Genomic DNA, 26,504 nt, shown 5'->3' with positions numbered 1-26,504 from the left:
TCTCACAACAATGGTCTCAAGCACACGGTCAACTTCAAGATCTAGTGTTGATGGACCAGCAAACACATACGTCCCTTCAATGGTGGAATCGCAGCAATCTAATGAAGGGCTGGTCGTTTCAAGACCCTGTGTATCAGACCATAATCACAACAGACGCATCCATGATAGGTTGGGGAGCTCATCTCAACAATCATACCATTCAAGGGGAATGGGATGCCAAGCAGAAACAGTTTCACATAAACCACCTAGAATTATTAGCTGTATTTCTTGCCCTAAAATCGTTTCAACCGCTTCTCAAACAGAAGACTGTTTTAATAAAAACAGACAACCATGTATTAACTAAACAAACAGGCAGGACACATTACTAGCCGAAACAATATGGAAATTGGCAATTCAAAATCATGTTCATCTGTTAGCACAAACCGTACCAGGGATAGACAATTAACTGTGGGGGACACCAGAACTAGACCTATTCGCAACAAGCGAAAACGTAAAATGCCAAAACTTGGCATCCAGATACCCACATCCCCTATCCATGGGCAATGCTCTATGGATCAGTTGGTAAGGGATATTTGCTTGCGCTTTTCCCCCTCTCCCACTCCTTCCCTTTCTGGTCAGCAAACTATGTCAAACATCACTCACCATGATACTCATAGCCTCAACGTGGGCATGTCAGCATTGGTACACAACACTCGATCTGTCAGTAGCACCTCATTCCACACTCCCAAACAGAACAGACTTGTTAACACAGAACAAAGGTTAAATAAGGAACCCAAACCCCAAAGCTCTCAATCTGGCGATTTGGCTCCTGAAGTCTTAGAGTTTGGTTACCTAAAGGTTCCATCAGAATTTATGGAAGTAATTAAACAAGCATGTAAACCTACTACTTGACAATGTTACACAAACCAGTGGAAAAGATTTGTCTATTACTGTCAATCTAAAAACACTGAACCACTTACAGCATCTATACAAGATATTCTATGCTATCTACTTCATTTGCAGAAATCAAATTTAGCTTTCTCATCTATCAAAATCCACCTTACTTCAATATCTGCTTATTTGCAAACTGTTCAACAGACTTCTCAGAGTTCCTGTTATTAAAGTCTTCATGGAAGGATTAAAACGCATTATTCCAACCAGGACACCACCTGTTCCTTCCTGGAATTTAAATATCGTACTTACCAGACTTATGGGCCCACCTTTTGAACCCATGCACTCTTGTAAAATTCATTTTTTAACATGGAAAGTTGCCTTCTTTGTAGCTATTACTTCCTTAAGAAGGGTTAGTGAAATACAAACGTTCACTATTGAAGAACCTTTCTTCCAAGTATACAAACATAAAGTTGTACTTACGAAAAATCCCAAATGTCTACCAAAAGTAGTATCTCCTTTTCACATCAATCAAACAGTGGAATTGCCAGTCTTCTTTCCACAGCCAGACACTGTGGAAGAAAGAGCTCTTAGTACCTTAGATCTCAAAAGAGATCTTATGTACTACATCGACAGAACTAAAGATTTTAGAAACACAAAACAACTTTCCATTGCCTTTCAACATCCACATAAAGGTAATCCTATATCTAAACAAGGCTTAGCAAGATGGATTGGTAGATGCATCCAAACATGCTACATCAAAGCAAAGAGAAAACTTTTAATCACTCCTAGAGCGCATTCCACAAGAAAGAAAGGTGCATCAATGGCATTTTTTAGGGACCATACCAATGGCTTATAAATGTAAAGCTGCCACATGGTCAACTCCTCATACTTTTACAAAACACTATTGTCTTGATGTGTTCTCTCAGCACCAGGCTATTGTATGCCAAGCTGTATTAAGAACACTATTTCAAATAACTTCAACTCCACCAGGCTAGCCACTGCTATTTGTTTGGGAGGACTAACTGCTTTGCAGTTTATGCATAGCATGTGTATCTGCAGCTGCACATGCCATCAAATGGAAAATGTCACTTACCCAGTGTACATCTGTTCGTGGCATGTAGTGTTGCAGTTTCACATGCACCCTCCCTCCTCCCCGGAAGCCTGTAGTCGTTCAAGTTTAATATTTGTACATATGCATATAAATTTACATTTGCATGGACATCTCTTTATATTCTTATACTCTATCACTCCTTCCTTCACCCTTTGCGGAAAAACAATCGAACTATGGAGACGATGCCCATGCGCACTGTAACCGAGAGGAGGAGTCACTCGATCCTGTAACTCCGAAAAGACTTGTTCGAAGAAAAACAACTTGTAACACTCCAAGCCCAACACTAGATGTCGGAAGAGAAATGCATAGCATGTGAATCTGCAGCACTCCATGCCACGAACAGATGTACACTGGGTAAGTGACATTTTCCATATATATATGTTCGGTGGCATGTGTAGCTGCAGATACACATGCTGTGCATTATCCTGCCATCTAGTGTTGGGCTTGGAGTGTTACAAGTTGTTTTTCTTCGAAGAAGTCTTTTCGAGTCACAAGACTGAGGGACTCCTCCCTTTCGGCTCCATTGCGCATTGGCGTCGACTCCATCTTAGATTGTTTTCTTTCCGCCATCGGGTTCGGACGTGTTCCTCTTCGCTCCGTATTTCGAATCGGGAAAGTTAGCTAAATATCGAAAATTTGACGGTATTGTTCGCGCTCGGAACCGGTTTAGTGTTAGCGTATCGACACCGACAGTAGAAGCGCTCTGGCAGCCCTTCGGGGCTTCCGCTCTTCAGCGGGGCCTGGTCGGCCCGACCGCATCCATTGATGTAAATAATGGACCGGACCCCCTTCCGCTTCTGTCCGAAGTGCCACTCGAAGTATCCCTATACAGACCAAAACTTGGTCTGTAATCTGTGTGTTCGGTGGCATGTGTTGCTGCAGATACACATGCTGTGCATGGTCCGCCGTCTGGTGTTGGGTCGGAGTGTTACAAGTTGTTTTTCTTCGAAGAAGTCTTTTCGAGTCACGAGACCGAGGGACTCCTCCCACTTCGGTTCCATTGCGCATGGGCGTCGACTCCATCTTAGATTGTTTTTTTCCGCCATCGGATTCGGACGTGTTCCTTTTCGCTCCGTGTTTCGGGTCGGAAAGTTAGTCAGAATCAACGGAAAATTCGTCGGTATTGTTTCGTTCGGTATCGGGATAGTTAGGGCAAATCGACACCGAGCCTTAAAGAGCTCCGGTAACCCTTCGGGGTATTTTTGATCCCCCGTCGGGGCCTGGTCGGCCCGACCGCGTGCAACATCGAGACTGATGGAACGGACCCCGTTCCGATTCTGTCCTAAATGCCACAGTAAATATCCTTATACAGACCAACATTTGGTCTGTAACTTGTGCCTGTCCCCCGAGCACAAGGAAGAGTCGTGTGAGGCCTGTCGCGCGTTTCGGTCGAGAAAAACGCTCAGGGACCGAAGAGCCAGGAGGTTGCAGATGGCTTCCACGCCGACAGGACAACAAGGGTTTGAGGAGGAGGAAGAAGAAGAAACTTTCTCCATCCGCGATTCGGATTCCGAAGAATTCGACGTCGACGAGCAACCAACCGTGAGTAAGACGTCGAAAGAAAGATCACACGAGAAAACAGACAAAGCCCAGGGGACGCCACTGCCAACAGGCCATGGCATAACCCATAAAGTAGGTGACCGTCCATCGGCACCGAAAAAGGGCGAGCTGGTGCCGAAGTCGTCCGACTCAGGTCGAGACACAGGCACGCAACACTCTCGGGACCGAGAGAGTGGTGCAGAAAAGGCTCGACACCGAGATAGCGGTACCGAAGCTACTCGACACAGAGACAGCGGCACCGAAGCTGCTCGGCACAGAGATAGCGGCACCGAAGATGGTCGGCACCGAGAGGCCAAGACACCTAAAAAGAGAAAGATCTCGTCAGAGCCGAAAACAACTAAAGACACGGTTTCGGTGCCAAAACACCTGGCAACCGAACCAAAAACCAGTTCCTACTCAGAGGAACAATCACTTTCCTCCCAACTAAAAAGACACAGATTTGAGGAGGAATTACAAACTACAGAGGTAGATTACACGCAACAGCGGATCTTTATCCAAAGGGGTACAGGGAAAATCAGCACTCTTCCCCCAATCAGAAGGAAAAGGAAGCTTGACTTCCAGCAACAAGACAAGCTACCACAAGCAAAGGTGGTAAAGAGGGCAACTCCACCACCCTCTCCACCCCAGTCAACTCATGTATCACCGGCACAGACTCCACCACCATCACCAGCTCATACCACCATGAGCCAGGATGATCAGGCAGCATGGGACCTCTATGATGCTCCAGTATCGGACAATAGCCCAGAGTCGTACCCAACTAAACCCTCACCACCTGAGGACAGTACAGCATATGCACAGGTGGTAGCTAGGGCAGCCGAATTTCATAATGTATCTCTACATTCGGAGCCTATTGAGGATGACTTCCTCTTTAACACCCTGTCCTACACTCACAGCCATTATCAAAGCCTTCCCATGCTCCCGGGAATGCTAAGGCACGCTAAACAGATTTTCAAGGAGCCTGTTAAAAGCAGAGTAATAACTCCAAGGGTGGAGAAAAAATACAAGGCACTGCCCACAGACCCTGCTTTTATTACATCACAACTGACACCAGATTCAGTAGTCGTAGGAGCAGCTCGTAAAAGAGCCAACTCGCAGACATCAGGCGACGCACCACCTCCGGACAAGGAGAGCCGCAAGTTTGATGCAGCTGGGAAAAGGGTTGCGGCACAAGCTGCAAATCAGTGGCGCATCGCCAACTCGCAAGCACTCTTGGCAAGATACGACAGGGCTCATTGGGATGAAATGCAACATCTCATCGAACACCTTCCCAAGGAGTTCCAAAAAAGAGCGCAAGACGTGGTTCCCTTACTAAAAAAAGAGGACTAAATTTCAACGTTAGATCTCAAGGATGCATACTTCCACATACCCATACATCCTTCTCACAGAAAATACTTAAGGTTTGTAATACACGGCGTGCACTGTCAATTCAAAGTGTTACCGTTCGGGATAACAACAGCCCCAAGGGTATTCACTAAATGCCTTGCAATAGTAGCCGCTCACATAAGGAGACAGCACATGCACGTATTCCCATACTTAGACGACTGGTTAATAAAACCAGCACTCAAAAACAGTGTCTTCTTCACACGCAATAAGTTATAGAAACTCTACACAAACTAGGGTTTTCTATAAATTACCAGAAATCAAATCTGCAGCCATCCCAAATACAACAATACTTGGGAGCAACACTCAACACACAAAAAGCGATTGCCACTCCTAGTCCACAAAAGGTACAAGCGTTCCAAAATATAACATTAAACATACAGCCAAACCAACACTACCAAGTAAGGTTTGTAATGAAACTTCTAGGCATGATGTCTTCATGCATAGACATTGTCCCAAACGCGAGATTACACATGCGGCCCTTACAACAGTGCCTAGCAAAACAATGGACACAAGCACGGGGTCAACTCCAAGATCTAGTGTTGGTAGACCGCCGGACACACTTCTCGCTTCAATGATGGAACCCTATAAATTTAAACCAAGGGCGGCCATTCCAGGACCCAGTGCCTCAAGACGTGATCACAACAGATGCTTCCATGATAGGGTGGGGAGCACACCTCAACCAGCACAGCATACAGGGACAATCAACAAAAACAACTGCACATAAATCATTGAGAACTGTTGGCAGTGTTTTTAGCATTAAAAGCATTTCAACCACTGATAGCCCAGAAACAAACCGACAACATGACGACAAACAAGGAGGGACACACTCGTCACAACTGTGTCTCTTAGCACAGAAAACTTGGCATTGGGCAATTCACAATCACATTCGCCTAATAGCACAATACATCCCAGGCATTCAGAACCAGTTGGCCGACAATCTGTCGAGATCACCAACAAACACACGAATGGGGAATTCATCCCCAGATCCTACAAGATTACTTTCTACGCTGGGGTACACCAGAAATAGACCTATTTGCAACAAAAGAAAACGCAAAATGCCAAAACTTCGCGTCCAGGTACCCACACCCTCAGTCCAAGGGCAATGCGTTATGGATCAGTTGGTCAGGGATATGTGCTTACGCTTCTCCCCCTCTCCGACTCATTCCTTATCTGGTAAACAAACTAAGTCAAAACAAACTCAAACTAATACTTATAGCACCAACCTGGGCTCGCCAACCGTGTACACAACACTGCTAGATTTATCAGTAGTACCTCGCATCAAATTACCAAACAGGCCAGATCTGTTAACGCAACACAAACAACAGATCAGACACCCGAATCCAGCATCGCTCAATCTAGCAATCTGGCTCCTGAAATCTTAGAATTTGGACATTTAGACCTTACAGAAGAATGTATGGAGGTCATTAAACAAGCTAGAAAACCCACTACAAGAAATTGTTACGCAAACAAATGGAAAAGATTTGTTTACTACTGCCACACTAATCAAATTCAACCAGTACATGCTTCCGCAAAGGACATTGTAGGCTACTTATTACACTTACAAAATTCTAAGCTAGCCTTCTCTTCAAGTAAAATACATCTCACGGCAATATCTGCCTATCTGCAAATTACACATTCAACATCGCTTTTTAGAATCCCAGTCATCAAAGCATTTATGGAGGGACTAAAAAGAATCATACCCCCAAGAACACCACCAGTACCTTTGTGGAACCTTAATATTGTATTAACACGACTCATGGGACCACCATTCGAACCCATGCACTCTTGTGAGTTGCAATACTTAACTTGGAAAGTGACCTTTCTATTAGCTGTCACATCACTTAGAAGAGTAAGTGAGATACAAGCATTTACTATTCAAGACCCTTTATACAAATACATAAACATAGTGGTTCTCCGTACAAATCCCAAATTCTTACCAAAAGTCATATCGCCGTTCCACCTAAACCAAACAGTGGAACTCCCAGTCTTCTTTCCACAACCAGACTCAGTAGCCGAAAGAGCTTTACATACATTAGACATAAAGACAGCACTAATGTATTACATTGACAGGACAAAACAATTTCGTAAAACAAAACAATTGTTTGTAGCCTTCCAAAAACCTCATGCAGGTAATCCTATATCCAAACAAGGCATTGCCAGATGGATAGTTAAATGTATTCAAACTTGCTATATCAAAGCTAAAAGAGATCTACCTATTACACCAAAAGTGCATTCCACTAGGAAAAAAGGCACCACAATGGCTTTTCTGGGGAATATACCTATGACTGAAATTTGTAAGGCAGCCACCTGGTCTACGCCTCATACATTTACAAAGCATTACTTTGTAGATGTGTTAACAACACAACAAGCCACAGTAGGACAGGCTGTATTAAGAAAATTATTTCAAACAACTTCAACTCCTACAGGCTAAGCCACCGCTTTTTAGGGGAGGTTACCGCTTATTAGTCTATGCACAGCATGTGTATCTGCAGCTACACATGCCACCGAACGGAAAATGTCACTTACCCAGTGTACATCTGTTTGTGGCATGAGACGCTGCAGATTCACATGCGCCCTCCCACCTCCCCGGCAGCCTGTAGCCGTTGTTAGTTGAATAAGATTTGTAAATTTGTAAATAAATATTATTTTAATACACATTATGTACATACACACCTACTCCATTGCATGGGCACATCTAGTATACTCTCAACTCCTACCTCACCCTCAGCGGGGAAAACAGTCTAAGATGGAGTCGACGCCCATGCGCAATGGAGCCGAAAGGGAGGAGTCCCTCGGTCTCGTGTCTCGAAAAGACTTCTTCGAAGAAAAACAACTTCTAACACTCCGAGCCCAACACTAGATGGCAGGATAATGCACAGCATGTGAATCTGCAGCATCTAATGCCACGAACAGATGTACACTGGGTAAGTGACATTTTCCATATATATATCTATATGTTCGATGGCATGTGTAGCTGCAGATACACATGCTGTGCACAGTCCGCCGTCTGGTGTTGGGCTCGGAGTGTTACAAGTTGTTTTTCTTCGAAGAAGTCTTTTCGAGTAACGAGACCGAGGGACTCCTCCCCTTTCGGTTCCATTGCGCATGGGCGTCGACTCCATCTTAGATTGTTTTTTTTCTGCCATCGGGTTCGGACGTGTTCCTTTTCGCTCCGTGTTTCGGGTCGGAAAGTTAGTTAGAATCTCAGAAAAAATCGTCGGTATTGTTTTGTTCGGTATCGGGTTAGTTAGAACAAATCGACACCGAATCTTGAAGAGCTCCAGTGGCCCTTCGGGGTAATTTCGATCCCCCGTCGGGGCCTCGTCGGCCCGACCGCGTGCTACTTCAAGACTGATGGAACGGACCCCGTTCCGCTTCTGTCCTAAATGCCATAACAAATATCCGTATACGGATCAGCATCTGGTCTGTAACTTGTGCCTGTCCCCGGAGCACAAGGAGGATACGTGTGAAGCCTGTCGAGCGTTTCGGTCGAGGAAGACGCTCAAAACCAACTCGCTAACAAAGTGTTTACACCACACAGATTGTTATACAAACCCTTTACAAACAGGGTTTCTCCATCAACTATGCAAAGTTACACCTTTTGCCGTGTCAAACACAGCAATACTTAGGAGCGACAATCAACACAACAGAAGGGATAGCCACTCCAAGTCCACAAAGGGTTCAAACATTTCACAAGGTGATACAGGCCATGTATCCAACACAAAAGATACAAGCGAAAATGGTATTAAAACTCCTAGGCATGATGTCTTCATGCATAGCCATTGTCCCAAACGCAAGATTGCACATGCGGCCCTTACAACAATGCCTAGCATCACAATGGTCACATGCACAGGGTCAACTTCTAGATCTGGTGTTGATAGACCGCCAAACATACATCTCGCTTCTATGGTGGAACAGTACAAATTTAAACAAAGGGCGGCCTTTCCAAGACCCAGTGCCACAATACGTCATAACAACGGATGCTTCCATGACAGGGTGGGGAGCACACCTCAATCAACACAGCATCCAAGGACAATGGGACATACATCAAAGGAAGTTTCACATAAATCACTTAGAACTGTTAGCAGTATTTCTAGCGTTGAAAGCATTTCAACCCATGATAACCCACAAATACATTCTTGTCAAAACAGACAACATGACAACAATGTATTATTTAAACAAACGGGGGGACACACTCGACACAGTTGTGTCTCCTACCACAAAAAATATGGCATTGGGCAATTCACAACCACATTCACCTAATAGCACAATTTATTCCAGGGATCCAAAACCAGCTAGCAGACAATCTCTCTCGGGATCACCAACAAGTCCACGAATGGGAAATTCACCCACAAATACTGAACACTTACTTTCAAATTTGGGGAACACCTCAAATAGATCTATTTGCAACAAAAGAAAACGCAAAATGCCAAAACTTCGCATCCAGGTTCCCACACCATTAATCCCAAGGCAATGCTCTATGGATGAATTGGTCAGGGATATTTGCGTACGCTTTTCCCCCTCTCCCTCTCCTTCCATATCTAGTAAACAGATTGAGTCAAAACAAACTCAAACTCATACTAATAGTACCAACATGGGCAAGACAACCTTGGTATACAACACTACTAGACCTGTCAGTAGTACCTCATGTCAAGCTACCCAACAGACCAGATCTGTTAACACAACACAAACAACAGATCAGGCATCCAAACCCAGCATCGCTGAATCTAGCAATTTGGCTCCTGAAATCCTAGAATTTGGACACTTAGACCTCACACAAGAGTGTATGGAGGTCATAAAACAAGCTAGAAAACCTTCCACTAGACACTGCTATGCAAATAAATGGAAAAGATTTGTTTGTTACTGCCATAATAATCAAATTCAACCATTGCACGCATCTCCAAAAGATGTAGTAGGATATTTACTACATTTGCAAAAATCAAATCTAGCTTTCTCTTCCATAAAGATACATTTCACCGCAATATCTGCTTACCTGCAGATTACTCATTCAACTTCACTATTTAGAATACCTGTCATTAAAGCGTTTATGGAAGGCCTAAAGAGAATTATACCACCAAGGACACCACCTGTTCCTTCATGGAACCTCAACATTGTCTTAACAAGGCTCATGGGTCCACCTTTCGAACCCATGCATTCTTGTGAAATGCAATACTTAACGTGGAAAGTTGCATTTCTCATTGCCATCACATCTCTAAGAAGAGTGAGTGAGATTCAGGCATTTACCATACAAGAACCATTTATTCAAATACACAAAAATAAGGTAGTTCTAAGAACAAATCCAAAATTCTTACCAAAGGTTATCTCACGGTTCCACTTAAATCAAACAGTAGAATTACCAGTGTTCTTCCCACAGCCAGATTCAGTAGCTGAAAGAGCACTACATACATTAGACATCAAGAGAGCACTAATGTACTACATTGACAGAACAAAACAAATTAGGAAGACAAAACAACTATTTATTGCCTTTCAAAAACCTCATACAGGAAATCCAATTTCAAAACAAGGCATTGCCAGGTGGATAGTTAAGTGTATTCAAGCCTGCTATCTTAAAGCAAAGAGAGAGCTGCCTATTACACCAAAGGCACACTCAACCAGAAAGAAAGGGGCTACCATGGCCTTTCTAGGAAATATTCCAATGAACAAAATATGTAAGGCAGCAACATGGTCTACGCCTCATACATTTACCAAGCACTACTGTGTAGATGTGTTAACTGCACAACAAGCCACAGTAGGTCAGGCTGTACTAAGAACATTATTTCAAACTACTTCAACTCCTACAGGCTGAACCACCGCTTTTGGGGAGATAACTGCTTACTAGTCTATGCACAGCATGTGTATCTGCAGCTACACATGCCATCGAACGGAAAATGTCACTTACCCAGTGTACATCTGTTCGTGGCATGAGTCGCTGCAGATTCACATGCGCCCACCTGCCTCCCCGGGAGCCTGTAGCCGTTTAGAAGTAGATCTTAAACAATTGTACATTTGTAAATATATTACTTTAACCTTTATTATGTACATGCATATTCATTCCATTGCATGGGCACTATGACTAACATACACAACTCCTACCTCACCCTCTGCGGGGAAAACAATCTAAGATGGAGTCGACGCCCATGCGCAATGGAACCGAAAGGGGAGGAGTCCCTCGGTCTCGTGACTCGAAAAGACTTCTTCGAAGAAAAACAACTTGTAACACTCCGAGCCCAACACCAGACGGCGGACTGTGCACAGCATGTGAATCTGCAGCGACTCATGCCACGAACAGATGTACACTGGGTAAGTGACATTTTCCATATATAACACCACCAAAAGCCGCCTGAATCCCAAGGCTCACTTGCGGGGCGGTCTGAGTGTGGTTCCAGCATACCACATATATAATCCCATGCTTCCTCCAAATTACACCAAAGTCCTCGGACACCAATATGTGATCAAAAAAATATATTTACTAAGCAAATGCCACTACTGGCATTCGCTTAGTAAATATATTTTTTGATCACATATTGGTGTCTGAGGACTTTTGTGTTATTTGGAGGAAGCGTGGGATTATGTATATATATATATATGTGTGTGTGTGTGTGTGTATATATATATGTGTATATAGATATAGATATAGATATATATAAATATATATATATATATATATATGTGTGTGTGTGTATATATATATATATGTATATGTATATATATTATCTCTTTTTAGACTTTTCGGTCCAAATCAGGGCTTATATTTTGGTGCTCAGACTGTCATTAATAACCTGAAACATATCTGCTTTATTTTTGTCTTACACAAAATAGTATCAGGTTAGAGTGTCTATGCCGTTGAAGTTGTTTTCTTATACTTTTCTGTTTTTGGAACAGGTATGTTATAACTGACATTCTTGGAATGGAAGACGGGCTTGGAGTGGAAAATCTAAGGGGGTCCGGTACAATTGCTGGGGAGTCCTCTCTCGCCTATGAGGAAATTATTACCATTAGCATGGTAAGTCTATTCTGCTTCATAAATGTATCTAAAGGTCATTTTTCTGACTAAATACCTTGTGTTTAAAACTATTAATAAGGTGTTGTCAGAAAGAGCTTTTATTAGTTCAGTGCAGCTGACAACCGAATATTTCTTGGCCCTGTATTAACAATGTTGAAAGTGTGTAATGCCAAAGAGGAAAAAAGAGGTCTTTGGCTACTTTTGCTTCTGATTGATTTCAGTAAGGAACCCAATAGCTCGTTAGTCTGAACCTTGGAGTATTTGTCTCCTGGGCAGATATCTAAATCACTTAATCTTTAATATGAGTCAGCCAAGTATTAAAGTATGCTTAAAGTATAGTTTTATAGCACCTTGTTTGGCTAGACTAGGAAAATGGCTCCTTGTTGCAGTTACCCCCCCCCCCCCCACACTTTTTGCCTGATATTGATGCTGACTTGACTGAGAGTGTGCTAGGACCCTGCTAACCAGGCAGCAGCACCAGTTTTCTTTCACAAAAAATGTACCAATGTTTCCTCAATTGGCACACCCCTGGCACACAGATAAGTTCCTTGTAAAAGGTACCAGTGGTTCCAAGGGCCCTGTGACCATGGAAGGTCCCAAAGGGCTGCAGCATGTGTTGTGCCACCCTAAGGGACCCCTCACCTAACACATGCACCATGCCACTGCAGATTTTGTGTATTAGTGGGGAGAAAAGGGCAAAGTTGACATGGCAGCTCCCTCAGGATACCATGCACAAAAAACACTGCCTGGAGCATAGGTAAGTCAGCCCTCTAGCAGGTCTTAAAGCCCTAAGGCAGCGTGAACTATACCACAGGTGAGGGCATAGCTGATGAGCAATATGCCCCTACAGTGTCTAAGTCCATTCTTAGACATTGTAAGTACAGTGTGGCCATATTAAGTATAGGGTCTGGGAGTTTGTCAAAAGGAACTCCACAGTTCCATAATGGCTACACTGAACACTGGGAAGTTTGGTACCAGAATAATAAATCCACACTGATGCCAGTGTTGGATTTATTTAAAAAAATGCACACAGAGAGCATCTTAGAGATGCCCCCTGTATTTTACCCAACCCTTCAGTGCAGGACTGACTGGTCTGTGCCAGCCTGCCACTGAGAGACGAGTTTCTGACCCCATGGGATGAGAGCCTTTTTTTCTCTCTGAGGCCAGAAACAAAGCCTGCACTGGGTGGAGGTGCTTCACCCCTCCCCCCCTGCAGGAACTGTAACACCTACCAGTGAACCTCAAAGGCTCGGGCTTCGTGTTAATTCCTCAGGGCACTCCAGGTAGTGGAGATGTCCGCCCCCGGACACAGCCCCCTCTTTTGGCGGCTAGTCCGGGGAGACAATGAGAAAAACAAGGAGTCGTCACCCCCCCTCAGCCAGGTCCACCTCTAAGGTGATCAGAGCTGAAGTGACTCCCTCCTTGGAAAATCCTTCATCTTGTTTTGGAGAATTTAGCCCAGTAGGAATAGGGATGTACCCCTCTGCCCAAAGGCAGGAGGCACAAGGAGGGTGTAGCCACCAGTTCGACTGTTAACGCTCCCGATGTCGACCCAATCCTGATCCCCGACGACCCTGAGTAGGAACAGCGTCAGACGACACCGCTTCCTGTTTCAATGGGGTCTATTCACTCCAGGTTGGATTCTTACCCTTATTCTTATGGGTATGAATATGGGGAAGGATTGGAGGGATCCCTGGACGCTTATGAATACCAGGATGATCCTAACATGGACTGGGCACAGGAGTTGGGCGATACCAGTGGTCTGGATACCTCTCCAGATGCTACTGCCCTGCAGCCCTAACACCCTGAACCCAGGATTTCAGATTCCTGATGATCTAAGAAGAAGGATTGCTGACCTGAAAACCCCACAAAGACGAAGACAAATGCTTTGGCCCCAGCCCTACCAGCCTGTCTCCACATTCAAAGAACCTGCAACTACGACACATCCAGCGGACCAGCGACCTCTGCCGACTCAGAGGACTGCCCTGCAACCCAATGGACCAAGAAACTCCTGTGGACAGTGCCTCTGTCCAAAACAACCAAGAAGAAACAATCTTTAAAGGGACTCCGACTTCACTCCTAAAGCGTGAGTCCCCAACACTCTGCACCTGACACCCCCGCCCGTGCCCAGAGAAACGAACACCGCAGAGAGGACCCCCAGGTGACTCCCACGACGTTTCCACCCTGAGATGACCTCCCTGCACCCCCACGATGACGCCTGCAGAGAGAATCCAGAGGATCCCCATGACCGCAACTGCCTGGTAAGGAAGAACCCGACACCCGTAAGAAGCACTGCACCCATAGCCCCCAGGCTCGAGAGGAACCAACTACTGGTGCAGGAGTGACCAGCAGGTGACCCTAATCTTTGCCCAGTCGGTGGCTGGCCCGAGAAGCCCCCCTGTGTTCTGCCTGCCTCGCCAGAGCGACGCCCGGGTCCTTCCATTGATTTCAACACAAAACCCGGCACCTTCTTTGCACACTACACCTTGTTGCCCCTGTGCTGCTGAGGGTGTATTTTGGGTGCCTGTTTAGGACGCTCCCAGTGCTCTACAAACCCCCCCTGGTCTGCTCCCCGAGGATGCAGGTTCTTACCTGCTAGCAGACTGGAACCGGAGCACCCCTAGTCTCCATAGGCGCCTATGTTATTTGGGCCCCTCTTTGACCTCTGCACATGACGAGCCCTGTGTTGCTGGTGCTGGGTGTTTGAGGGTTGACTTTAACCCCCAATGGTGGGCTGCCAATGCCCCAGAGACTGAAGTTGTAAGTGCTTTACTTACCTGACAATCTAACCTTTACTTACCTCCCTCAGGAACTGTAGAATTTTGCAGTGTCCACTTCTAAAAAAGCTTATTGCCATTTTATGCCAAACTGTGTACATTACTGTTATCATGCAAAGTTCTATATTTACCTATGCCAATTACCTTACAATTTATGCACTTACTTGAATTCTAAATCTTGTGGTTCTAAAATAAATTAAGAAAACAGTATTTTTCTATATAAAAACCTATTGGCCTGGAGTTAAGTCTTTGAGTGTGTGTTCCCATTTATTGCCTGTGAGTGTACAACAAATGCTTAACACTACCCTCTGATAAGCCTAACTGCTGGACCACACTACACAAATACAGCATTAGTAGTATCTGTTATTCCCACTATCAACTTCTAAGGGGAATCCCTGGATTCTGTGCACACTATCTCTCACTTTGAGATAGTATATACAGAACTAACTGCCTACAAAGACTGTGTCGCTGAGGCAATAAAAGGTATGGCAGGTCAGACAGAGTGCTTTCAAATGTTTTTGCTATTGGTCAGGAAGCCAGTGAATACACTTAATGCTTGATAATATGTGATCAAATTGCTCAAGTGCGCATATTAATTGAGCATCAGTTGGACAATAATTCTGGTTTGAAGGCCACATTAACCTTCTAGTTCATGTGAAAAGAGATATAGAGTAACATTAACCTCTTTAACCTGACGTTATAGAAGCAACTCCTTGACACTTATCTAGTTTTAGAGTCAAGCTTGAATGGACCAACAGTTCGAGATTTTTCATAACAAGTGTTGGTTGGGACAAGATCTCATATTGGCAGGCCAGAGTTTGGTATCTCTATTAAAGTCATGGAATTAGTAGAACAAGGTCAGATTTTTGTTTTGCTTAATTATAGAAAATTTGCCAACACCACAGAGATAACATCCATCATACTTGATTTTATGTGCACTGAAGAGAGCAGCCTGACGTTGTAAGTATTATTTAAACAAAGTGATGCAGTTGCAGAAGCTTGTTTAATGAAATGTTTTACTTTCTTAGCTGATGAGTTAAATGGCAGAAGGCCAACTACCTTTTGATGGATAGAAAATAGCAATTCTGTCCATTACAAAGCATGCATTCTGTACTGTACTCCATGAGGCACCAGCAAAAGAGAATATAGTCAGTCGTGTTGAAAACAGCAGGCAAGTACAACAATGTTGCCACCTATGAAGGTTGCGCATGCTTGGCTCGTGCACTGTTCTTAGTGGTCATAGCATGGCAGAAGTCTCCCTGGTTTAAAGAAAGGTTGTCAGCATCTGAAGCTGGGCCATAACTTCCAACTCCAGGATCTTGGCTTGGAGAGGGAAGTGAGAAATTGTTCTAAAAGCACTGGATCTACTGGATAATACAAGGCTTTAAATGAAGCGAGCACAGCAAACATAGATCTCTTCATGCTATGCTGTTTACCAGAGGCCTGTTAAACAGTTTCAGAAGCTTTGTATCAAGCAGAGGATTCATTAGAGATTCGTAAAGGAACTTGAAGGAGAAGCAATGCAGTGGAGAAGTTATCGTATATATCTCATGCAGCAGCTGAAAATTAGCATAGTTTTCTAATCGGAAAAGATGTAAAACTTTGGAGGGAAATGGATATCTGAAGGACGTTTAGGTCACAGTGTATGAAAACGTCTTACATTGCAATCTCAAATCACCTTATTTCTATGTTACTGCAAAACTGGTACATGAGAGCTTCCCACTGAACAAGCAAGTGGAGATTTCTAAAATGTTGAGGGAACTTTTCTCCGTCTCCCACTATCGATTTTTCTGAAGTGGTCGGAGCATCTGACTGGCTGTGGCCATGTGCGGTGATGGTGTTATAGGACGCATTGAATGGTGTTGCTGGCCAAACATATAGCAGAGAAATACCACATTGAGATATGAGCCAGCCACCCCCGCAATCTCCTGGAGTGTGCCTGTCTCCCCTACTATGCAATAGTGATCATGAGGGATATAACCTGGAGATCCTAGAGGAGCGTTTTGAGGTGGGATCGTTGCCACACTACCCTTTCCATTATGATGCTCATGCTGCCTTAGAGGATGCCCAGCGCTATGAGATCCTGGAAGTAGAGCGCATGGACTCCCACTACAAAGTAGGAGAAATTGCCCCACCACCTCCGGCCAAATTGAACGGTTTTTTTCCCAGTCAAAGTCACACTTACTGGAGACCCCAGAACAGGCCAGGCCCTGTGTTGAGGAGAGACTCAACAGCCCCCCTCCCCAACACACACTTTCTGGCAAAATTCCATCCCTTAATCTTTTTCATTATGCCCAACCACACACCCCCACCCCTACCCCTGTTCACACCCCGCAGCACTGGGTCACTCATAAGATGGCCACCATGCACCACCACTAGCAGCAACGTTTAAATCACAGCAGCCAAACCTGCACAACCTATTGTTGCCCTAACGAAGAGCAGAACAAGGAAAACCCCCAAAAATACATTGAACAGTACATGGCAACAAAAAAGACTCAATCAAATCTGACTTGCATTGTTATAAAACAGATGATGTCCGCAACACTGAAAGCCAAACCAGTCCATCCAATGGAGATTTGTAGACCATCATTTGATTAAAATTATGCAATGAGTGGCCTGACAGTTTAGAAGTATAGAGTGTGGGAAAGGGATCATTGACCCATTATTCATACTGTTCACTTGTGACATCTGTAGGAAAGCACCTTTTTTGGCTTGGTTAGCCCTCCCCTGTTGCCTAGTATCTGAGGTGATTTTGACTGAAAGTGCACTGGGTTCCTGCTAACCAGGTCCCCAGTGTCAGATCTCTTACCCAAAATGGTACACTTGTTTCTCTCATTGGTACCACCTTTAGCACCCTCTGTAAGTCCCTAGTAAATGATACCCAGGTGCTTAGGGCCTGGAGTACTAAAGAAGGTCCCTAAAGGCTGCAACACAAATTGTGCCACCCTCAGGGATCTCGCACCAGACACCCATAGTGCTGCGTTTGCTGGCTGCATGTCGTAGTGCAAATACAATTTAACATGGGACCTGCCACACATCCCGTGTGGCAGGCCACTACCACTGCATGTGGTATCTGATAGAGACTTCTAGTTGCAGATTCCTTACCTTAAAATTTCCCCCAGGGTCACATTGGATCTCAAGATTTTTCTTAGAGCAATACCCTTGCATGTTGTTAGGTGACGTCAGTTGACTCCACAGATGTTGGCGTGTAGTCAACATGATTACATCGGGAATAGTACATGGACACCGCCTCAGCGTAGTCACATCAGCTCTTTTCTTTCCGCACCACAAGTTGATCAGGAGAGAGCTGCCCTAGTCACTTTTTGACTTATTTGACCTTTTTGTCATATTTTTGGTGAAGTTTTGGTGCGTGGAGATGTCCTTGAAGACTGGCTTCAAACCATGCGAGGACTGTCACTGCAGGAAGTCGGTGACAGATCTCCATCCGATCTGTTTCTGGTGCCTGGAGCGCGACCAGGACCTGAAGTCGTGCCAGAGTGCCGAGCCATGCACCGAAGGCCTTGAGGGAGCGGTCCCTCAAGCTTATGCTGGCTGGCGCTTTGCTCCTAGTCTTTCTCAAGAGGAACGTCTTGAGACCGTTCACTGAGCCACCACCACTTGTTGTCCTCGAAGTCTTCTGGTCAAGGTAAGAAGAAGTCGAAGAAATCTCATCATCCTGCGACTTCACCCCACCACTCGGCTGATGCAATACGAAAGGAGCGTCGACGTTCTAGGCCTCTGTCCTCGAAGCCTGCTTTTAGGTCCACTCCTTAGGAATTCTTTGAGACCATGCTTCTCATTTTTGGGCAGTCCGACCCCGCTATGGCACCTTTGGGCCTAGGGGGTTTGGTTGGAGGGCTATCGGGTTCCACGCCGAGGGCTCCGGCCTCCGAGGTCCCCTCCGGATCTACTCCTGGATCACAACGGTCGTACCATCAAAACCTTCCCCGGCGCCAGTTCGACTGTTACCGCTCCCGATGTCAACCCAATCCTGATCCCCAACGACCCTGAGTAGGAACAGCGTCAGATGACACAGCTTCCTGCTTCAATGGGGTCTATTCACTCCAGGTTGGATTCTTACCCTTATTCTTATGGGTATGAATACAGGGAAGGGTTGGAGGGATCCCTGGACGCTTATGAATACCAGGATGATCCTAACATAGACGGGGCACAGGAGTTGGGCGAGGCCAGTCGTCTGGATACCTCTCCAGATGCTGGCATGCTGTCTCCTCCTATCTTGGCTACGGCGGAGGGAGCTACTTATTCCCTGGTGGTCAGTAGGACGGCTGAGGTCCTTTTCCTTGAGCTGTCTACTGTTGAGGGTAGGTCTAATCTCCTGACGGAGGTGCTTCAGCCAGGGGATTCCACCTCTGAGTCTCTCCTTCCGTTCAATGAAGCCCTCACTGATGTCCTTTTGGGTATTTGGTCCAGCCCCAACACGTGCTCCTGTGAACAGGACAATCACACGCCCGAACAATTCTAAATTCCGGTCCCAACACCCGAAGCCTGAGAACCTTGTTATCCAGGCATCCTCATCCTCTGAAGCACATTCCCTTCTGCCCCTCCGTATAGGGAATCAAAAAGACTGGACCAATTTGGGAAGAAGCTGCTTTCTTCCTCCTGTCTAGCTCTGCGGTCAGTGAACACTGCATGCCTTTTGGTCCGCTATACTCACTCTCATGGGATATGGTTGCGCAAATCTTGCATCAGATACCGGAGGAGGCCAATGCTATTGTCTCCCATGCTGTTACCGATTGGAGAGACGCTGCTAAGTTTACTATTCAATGTGGGCTTGACACGACCGACTCTCTGGGTAGATCAGTTGCGACAGCGGTGGCCTTTAGGTGACACGTCTGAGAACATCTGGTTTCTCAGGGGATGTCCATTAGACCTTTATGGACATGCCCTTTGATGCCAGACCCAGCGCTTGAGAGGTTCAAGGATTCCAGGGCTATGGTTCGGTCTCTTGGCCTTTCAACTGCCCTGGTCCCCAACAGTTCATCTTTCATGGCCACGGACGGGGCTACCTGTTGCATCCCTTTCCCAACCACTTTACCACACCTGAGGTTCCGCCCATGTGTGGCTACGGATGCGGAATCTCATGTGGCCGTGGGACAGGGAACCAGAGGTCTACCCAGTCTACCCCTGCTGCAGCCTCCAAACCCTCCTAGTCTGTCCCCCCACTCCGGTCCAGTTGGTGGCAGGATTCGCCATCACCTGCCCCACTGGGAATCCATCACTACAGACAGGTGGGTTTTACAGATTGTTCGGAGAGGGTACTCCCTCCCCTTCGAGACTGCACCACGAGCCATGCCTCCATCATTCAGCCGTATACAGGAGGATCATTTGGCACTTTTTCCACCAGGAAGTTGTGGCTCTCCTGGCCGAGGGAGCCATAGAGAGGGTCCCTGCGCCACAAGTAGGTTGTGGTTGTTATTCCCACAACTCTATGGTGCCCACAAAAGACAACAGGTTAAGTCCTATCCTAGACCTTTGGGCCCTCAATCTTTTCCTCAAGAAGGAGAAATTCAAAACGCTTACCCTGGCTCAGGTTCTGTCTGCCTTAGACCAAGGAGACTGGATGGTAGCACTGGAGTTGCAAGATGCTTATTTCCATATCCCCATCTTGCCTGTTCACAGATGTTACCTACGATTTGTGATAGTCACGAGCACTTTCGATTTACCGTGCTCCCCTTCGGCCTTATCAGCGCCCCTCGGGTGTTAACAAAAGTGATGTTGGTGGTTGCAGCTCATCTGCACAGCATGGGGGTTTCAGTCTTCCCCTACCTCGAAGACTGGCTGTTGAAGGCGGACTCGCCCCAGAAAGTCGTCTCTTACCTTCTGACTACGGTGAACCTCCTGCACACGCTGGGGTTTACTATAAACGTGCCAAAGTCCCACCTGACTCCCTCTCAGATGCTCCCTTTCATTGGAGCTGTTCTGGACTGTAGGAAAGTACCCTCTTTCTTGGTATTGTTACCCCATTTTCTGCCTGTTGTCAGTATGTTTGACTGTGTTTGCTGGATTCCTGCTAACCAGGACCCCAGTAGTTTTGCTCTCTCTTCTAAATTGTACCTTTTTCTTCCCACAGTTGGCATACTGGTACCCCTCCCCCCATGTAAGTCCCTAGCATATGGTACCTAGGTACCCCGGGCATTGGGGTTCCAGGGGAACCCTATGGGCTGTAGCAGTTATTCTGCCATCCATTGGGAGCTCATGCATAGGGTTGTGCAGGCCTGCCATTGCAGCTTGTGTGAAACGGATGCATGCACCTGTTTTCACTACAAGTCACTATACCAGGTCACTACAAGTCACCCCTATGGAGGCCTTCTCAGCCCAGAGGGCAGGGTGCAGGTACCTGTGTGTGAGGGCACCCCTGCGCTAGCAGAGGTGCCCCCACAAAATCCAGATCTATTTTCCTGACTTCGTAAGTGTGGGGAAGACATTTTACACGTGTACTGGATATAGGTCACTACCTTAATGGTAACTCCGAACCTGGGCATGTTTGGAATCAAACATGTCAATCATACCCTGATACTGTTGCGAGTATTGGAAGTATGATTCCATGCACTCTGGGGTCTCCTTAGAGGACCACCACTTGCTACCACCAGTCTTACAGTGTTTTCCAGACAGCCCAGCTGCTGCCACCCCTCAAATGGGTTTCTGCCCTCCTGCTGCTTGATCTCATCAAGCCCAGGAAGGCAGAACAAAGGATTTCCTTTGGGAGAGGGAGGTAACACCCTCTCTCTTTGGAAATAGATGTGACTGCCTTGGGAGGGGTAGCCTCCCCAAGGCACTGGTTTGCTTTGAAAAGCATATTTGGTGCCCTCTGTGCATAAACCAGTCCACACGGTTCAGGGACCCCCAGTGTGTGCTCTGGCACGAAACTGGACAATGGAAAGGATATTGACCACTCCCCTGTCCACCACCACCCCAGGGGTGGTGCCCAGAGCTCCTCCAGAGGGTCCATGGGTTCTGCCATCTTGATTCCAAGTTTTAAAAAAATATATATATATTCATTTTTGCATTTTAGAAAAAAGCAAACATCATCAAACAGCACAAATCAGCGTTCACAGACAGTAAACATAACATTGATTCTGCTAGGAGGGCTCACAGAAACGCGGATGTGTTCAAATTACAAAGGAAACCACAGGAGAGACTTATCTTGTGTAGGAGCACCTCCAGTCCGTGTCACAGGTGAACTTGAACAATAGAAAACAACAGAGAGGGAAAGGAAAGAGAGAACAGAGCAAGAAGAGGAAAAAGAAGGAAAGCACCTCTGCCAGCATCACCCTCAGAGAGAGGGGACACAAGTTAGTAGCGCAGTAGGTATAGCCGTTGCCAGATGAACAAACAGGAAGTGGCACAGTAAACTAGCCATCGCCATGTGCACGAGCTGCAAGAAACGTCACCAAGGGGACCCAGATACCTCGGCCGGGATCGCTCTGGCATCAACTCCCAGTACTCCGCCAGCTGTTCCTGACAGTATCTTGATTGCAAGGTTGGCAGGGAACTCTGGGAGCATTTGAGTGGCCAGGCCAGGCAGGTGATGTCACAGCCCCCTCCTGATAGGTGCTTACCTGGTTGGGTGAGCAATCCCCCTTTCAGGGCTATGTAGGGTCTGTCTCTGGGGTGGGTCCTCAGATTCGGTTTGCAAGATTCCAGCAGGACTCCTCTGTAATTTCAGATTCAACTTCCAGCCTCCGGAACTGCAATTGGAACCTCCAGGACCCGACAAGCTGCATCCAAGAAGAAAAGACTCTTCTGCAACAATGTTTCCAGGGCTCCTTCCAGCTTTGCAACATTTTCCTCACTGTGCATACTCTGAAGACTGCAGCTCTTCAGCCTGCACAAGAAGAAAGAATCTCCCTTGGGGTGAAGAAGTCACTCCCCTGTAACCGCAGGCACCTACAGCAAGTGACGACCGGCTGCGTGGATCTCCCCTCATCTTGAACTGCATGGTTCCTGCATTACGGGTGGTGGTCCAAAGTAGTCCTCTTGGTTCTCTCTGCCAGCTGTTCAACTTTGGTGGAGGTAAGCCCTTGCCTTCCCACGCAGGACAGTACCCCTGTACTCTGCATCTCTTGCAGCTGCCAAGGCTTGTTTGCATCTCTTCCAAGGGATCTTCAGACGAAGTACAGCTCCAGCCCCCAGCACTCCTTCTGCAAAGCCCAGTCTCCTGCGTGGTTCTCCGGCGGCATGGGATCCTTTTTTGTAGTGCTGTGTGGTCCTCTTATGCAACTCCTGTGTCCCTGTCCTGTGGGTACTGCCTCTGCTCCTATGGACTCTCTGCGATGCTGAGGGTCCCCTGTGACTCCTCTTCCTGGGTTGAGTCCTCCTGGACCTTGCTGGACCTCGACACCACCTCTTTTCTACTAACCACGAGTTTTCCAAGGCTTGTTGGCAGAATTACTGCTTCGACACTCGTCTGCAATCTTCCTTCCAGCGTGGGACTTCATCTGCATCCATCAGGAACTCTTCTCCGGCTCCAGGGCTGCAGTGCTGACCTGTTCTTCATCACCATTGACCAACACCTGCAACTACAGCTGGTTGGGTAGTAGCTCCTACTCCTCTTGATCGTAGTCCCCTCTCTCCACAGGACATCTTTCTTCAGGAATACAACGCTGGTTTCTTTGCAGTCTTGTCAGGGTGAATTATTTTTCTTCTTGGGTGGTTTAGGGAAAATCTAGTGATTTACTCCTGATCACTGAGGGGTACTGTGTTACTTACCTCTGTGGTTTTCTAGTACTCCCAGCTCTCCTGTACACATTTTACTTATGTAGGTGTGGGTACCTTATTCATATGCCATTTTTTTTTTAGCATGTGGTTTATGGTCCCCCCAGGGTCACTATTGGTTATTGCTATTTCCACGGTTTTCTAACCTTTTCTGTGCCTGTTTCTGATTACTAGTTTATATATTTAGTGCATTACTTACCCCCTAAGGGTAGGTTACCCTGTCTAGTATTTTGTGGTGATTTGCTCCAAAGATAAACTACCTTTATTTTTGTACAACTTAGTGTTTTCTTTCATGTGTGTATGTGGTTTGTGACTACTGTGGTATTGCATGAGTTTTGCAAATCTAGATAAGCCTTGGCTGCTCATCCACAGCTACCCCTGGCTTCTAGACACTGCCTACACTTAAGTAAGAGGGGATACCTGGACCTGGTATAAGGTGTAAGTACCTTAGGTACCCGCCACACACCAGGCCAGCTTCCTACATGGACACTGCAGTTTCAGGCCTGTCCCCCTGAAAAGCGATTCCAGGATATTCAGACTGATTCAGCTCTTTCAGCCTCTGTCTTAGGTTTCGGTGAGAATGACTGAGGCTGTTCGGCCTCATGGCCTCCTGCATCCTACTAGTGAGACATGCCAGATGGCATATGCGGGCTCTGCAGTGGGAGTTGAAGTTCCAGTGGAAGCAGCATCAGGGAAATCTCAGTGACATGGTCCATATCTCGGAGAGGATTGCGAAAGACCTGCAGTGGTGGCTCTCGAAATGGCATTGGGTCAACAGCAAATCCCTCTCCCTTCCTGTAGGAAAATGCCACTGTTGGCATGGTTACCACCTAACTTTGTGGATTTTGTTGATGCCAGCTTTTGATTGAATGTGTGCTGGGACCCTGCTAACCTGGCCCCAGCACCAGTATTCTTTCCCTAAAACTGTAACTTTGTCTCCACAATTGTCACAGCCCTGGCACACAGATACGTCTCTTGTAAATGGTCCCCCTGGTACCAAGGGCCCTGTGGCCAGGGAAGGTCTCTAAGGGCTGCAACGTGTATTATGCCACCCTAGGGACCTCTCACTCAGCACATGCACAGCTTGTGTGAAAAAGAAAAAGACTAAGTCGACATGGCACTCCCCTCAGGGTAACATGCCCACAACCCACTGCCTGTGGCATAGGTAAGTCACCCCTCTAGCAGACCTTACAGCCCTGAGGCAGGGTGCACTATACCACAGGTGAGGGCATAACTGCATGAGCACTATGCCCATACAGTATCTCAGCCAATTCTTAGACATTGTAAGTGCAAGGTAGCCATAAAGAGTATATGGTCTGGGAGTTTGTCAAACACGAACTCCACAGTTCCATAATGGCTACACCGAGAACTGGGAAGTTTGGTATCAAACTTCTCAGCACAATAAATCCACACTGATGACAGTGTGAGATTTATTGAGAAATGCACTCAAAGAGCATCTTAGAGATGGCCCCTGCATGCCAGCCCAACTGCTAGTGCTAGGCTGACTGGTCTCTGCCAGCCTGCCACTTCCAGACTACTTTCTGGCCACATGGAGTGAGTGCCTTTGTGCACTGTGTGACCAGAAACAAAGCCTGTACTGGGTGGAGGTGCCTCACGCCTCCCCCTGCAGGAACTGTAACACCTGGCGGTGAGCCTCAAAGGCTCAAGCCTGGTGTTACAACGCCCCAGGGCACTCCAGCTAGTGGAGATGCCCACCCCCGGACACAGCCCACAGTTTTGGCGGCAAGTCCGGAGGAGATAATGAGAAAAACAAGGAGTCACAACCATACAGCCCCTAAGGTGTCCTGAGCTGAGGTGACCCCTTCCTTAGAAAACCCTCCATCTTGCTTTGGAGGATTTAGCCCAATAGGATTAGGGATGTGCCCCCTACCCACAGGGAGAAGGCACAAGGAGGGTGTAGCTACCTTCAGGGACAGTAGCCATTGGCTACTGCCCTCCAGACCTAACACACCCCTAACTTTAGTAGTTAGGGGTGACCCTGAACCCAGGAAATCAGATTCCTGATGACCCAACAAGAAGAAGGACTGCAGACCTGAAAACCCTGCAGAGAAGGAGACGACAACTGCTTTGGCCCCAGCCCTACCGGCCTGTCTCCAGATTCAAAGAACCTGCAACAGCGACACATCGAGCAGGCCCAGCAACCTCTGCCTACTCAGAGGACTGCCCTGCAATGTCAAAGGACCAAGAAACTCCAGTGGACAGCGGCTCTGTCCAAAGCAAGAAGAAACCATCTTTGAAGGGACTCTCACCTCACTCCTGAAGCGAGAGTCCCCACCACTCTGCACCCGACGCCCATGGCCCGTGTCCAGAGAAGCCAACACTGCAGAGAGGACCCCCAGGCGACTCCCACGCCATGTCCACCCTGAGACGACCTCCCTGCTCCCGAACGGCGACGCCTGCAGAAAGAATCCAGAGGACCCCCCTGACCGCGACTGCCCGTTAACAAAGAACCCAACGCCTGTAAGAAGCACTTTACCGGCAGCCCCTAGGCCCGAGAGGAACCAACTACCGGTGCAGGAGTGACCAGCAGGTGGCCCTCATCTTTGCCCAGTCGGTGGCTGGCCCGAGAAGCCCCTCTGTGCCCTGCCTGCATCGCCAGAGTGACCCCCGGGTCCCTCCATTGATTTCACCCCCCACCCCTATGCCTTGTTCACACACTGCACCCGGCCGCCCCTGTGCCGCTGAGAGTGTATTTTGTTTGGGCCCCTCTTTGACCTCTGCACCTGACCGGCTCTGTGTTGCTGGTGCTGGGTGTTTGGGGTTAACTTGAACCCCCAACTGTGGGCTACATACGCCCCGGAGACTGAACTTGTAAGTGCTTTACTTACCTGACAAACTAACCTTTGCTTACCTACCCAGGAACTGTTGAATTGTGCACTGTGTCCACTTTTAAAATATCTTATTGCCATTTTATGCCAAACTGTGTACATTACTGTTTTCATTCAAAGTTCTATATTTACCTATGCCAAGTACCTTACAATTTATGTACTTGCTTGAATTCTGAATCTTGTGGTTCTTAAAATAAATTAAGAAAATAATA

The 26,504-nt window shown here is 46.7% G+C and overlaps 1 protein-coding gene across 7 annotated transcripts in view; it reads left to right on the top strand.

The window, feature by feature from the left end:
* The window catches only part of ACACB (acetyl-CoA carboxylase beta), a 1,528,264-nt gene that overhangs the window by 1,109,925 nt on the left and 391,835 nt on the right, over positions 1-26,504 (top strand). For all 7 annotated transcript variants that reach the window (XM_069214760.1, XM_069214756.1, XM_069214757.1 and 4 more), the window contains one exon: positions 11,810-11,930. In XM_069214760.1, coding sequence (XP_069070861.1) covers positions 11,810-11,930 — 121 coding nt within the window. The remainder of the gene's footprint in view (positions 1-11,809; positions 11,931-26,504) is intronic.

Source organism: Pleurodeles waltl, chromosome 11 (genome assembly GCF_031143425.1).
Source record: "Pleurodeles waltl isolate 20211129_DDA chromosome 11, aPleWal1.hap1.20221129, whole genome shotgun sequence".
NCBI lineage: Eukaryota > Metazoa > Chordata > Amphibia > Caudata > Salamandridae > Pleurodeles > Pleurodeles waltl.
The sequence above is the reverse complement of the archived record's forward strand: the minus strand, read 5'-3'. Positions and strand labels throughout refer to the sequence as shown.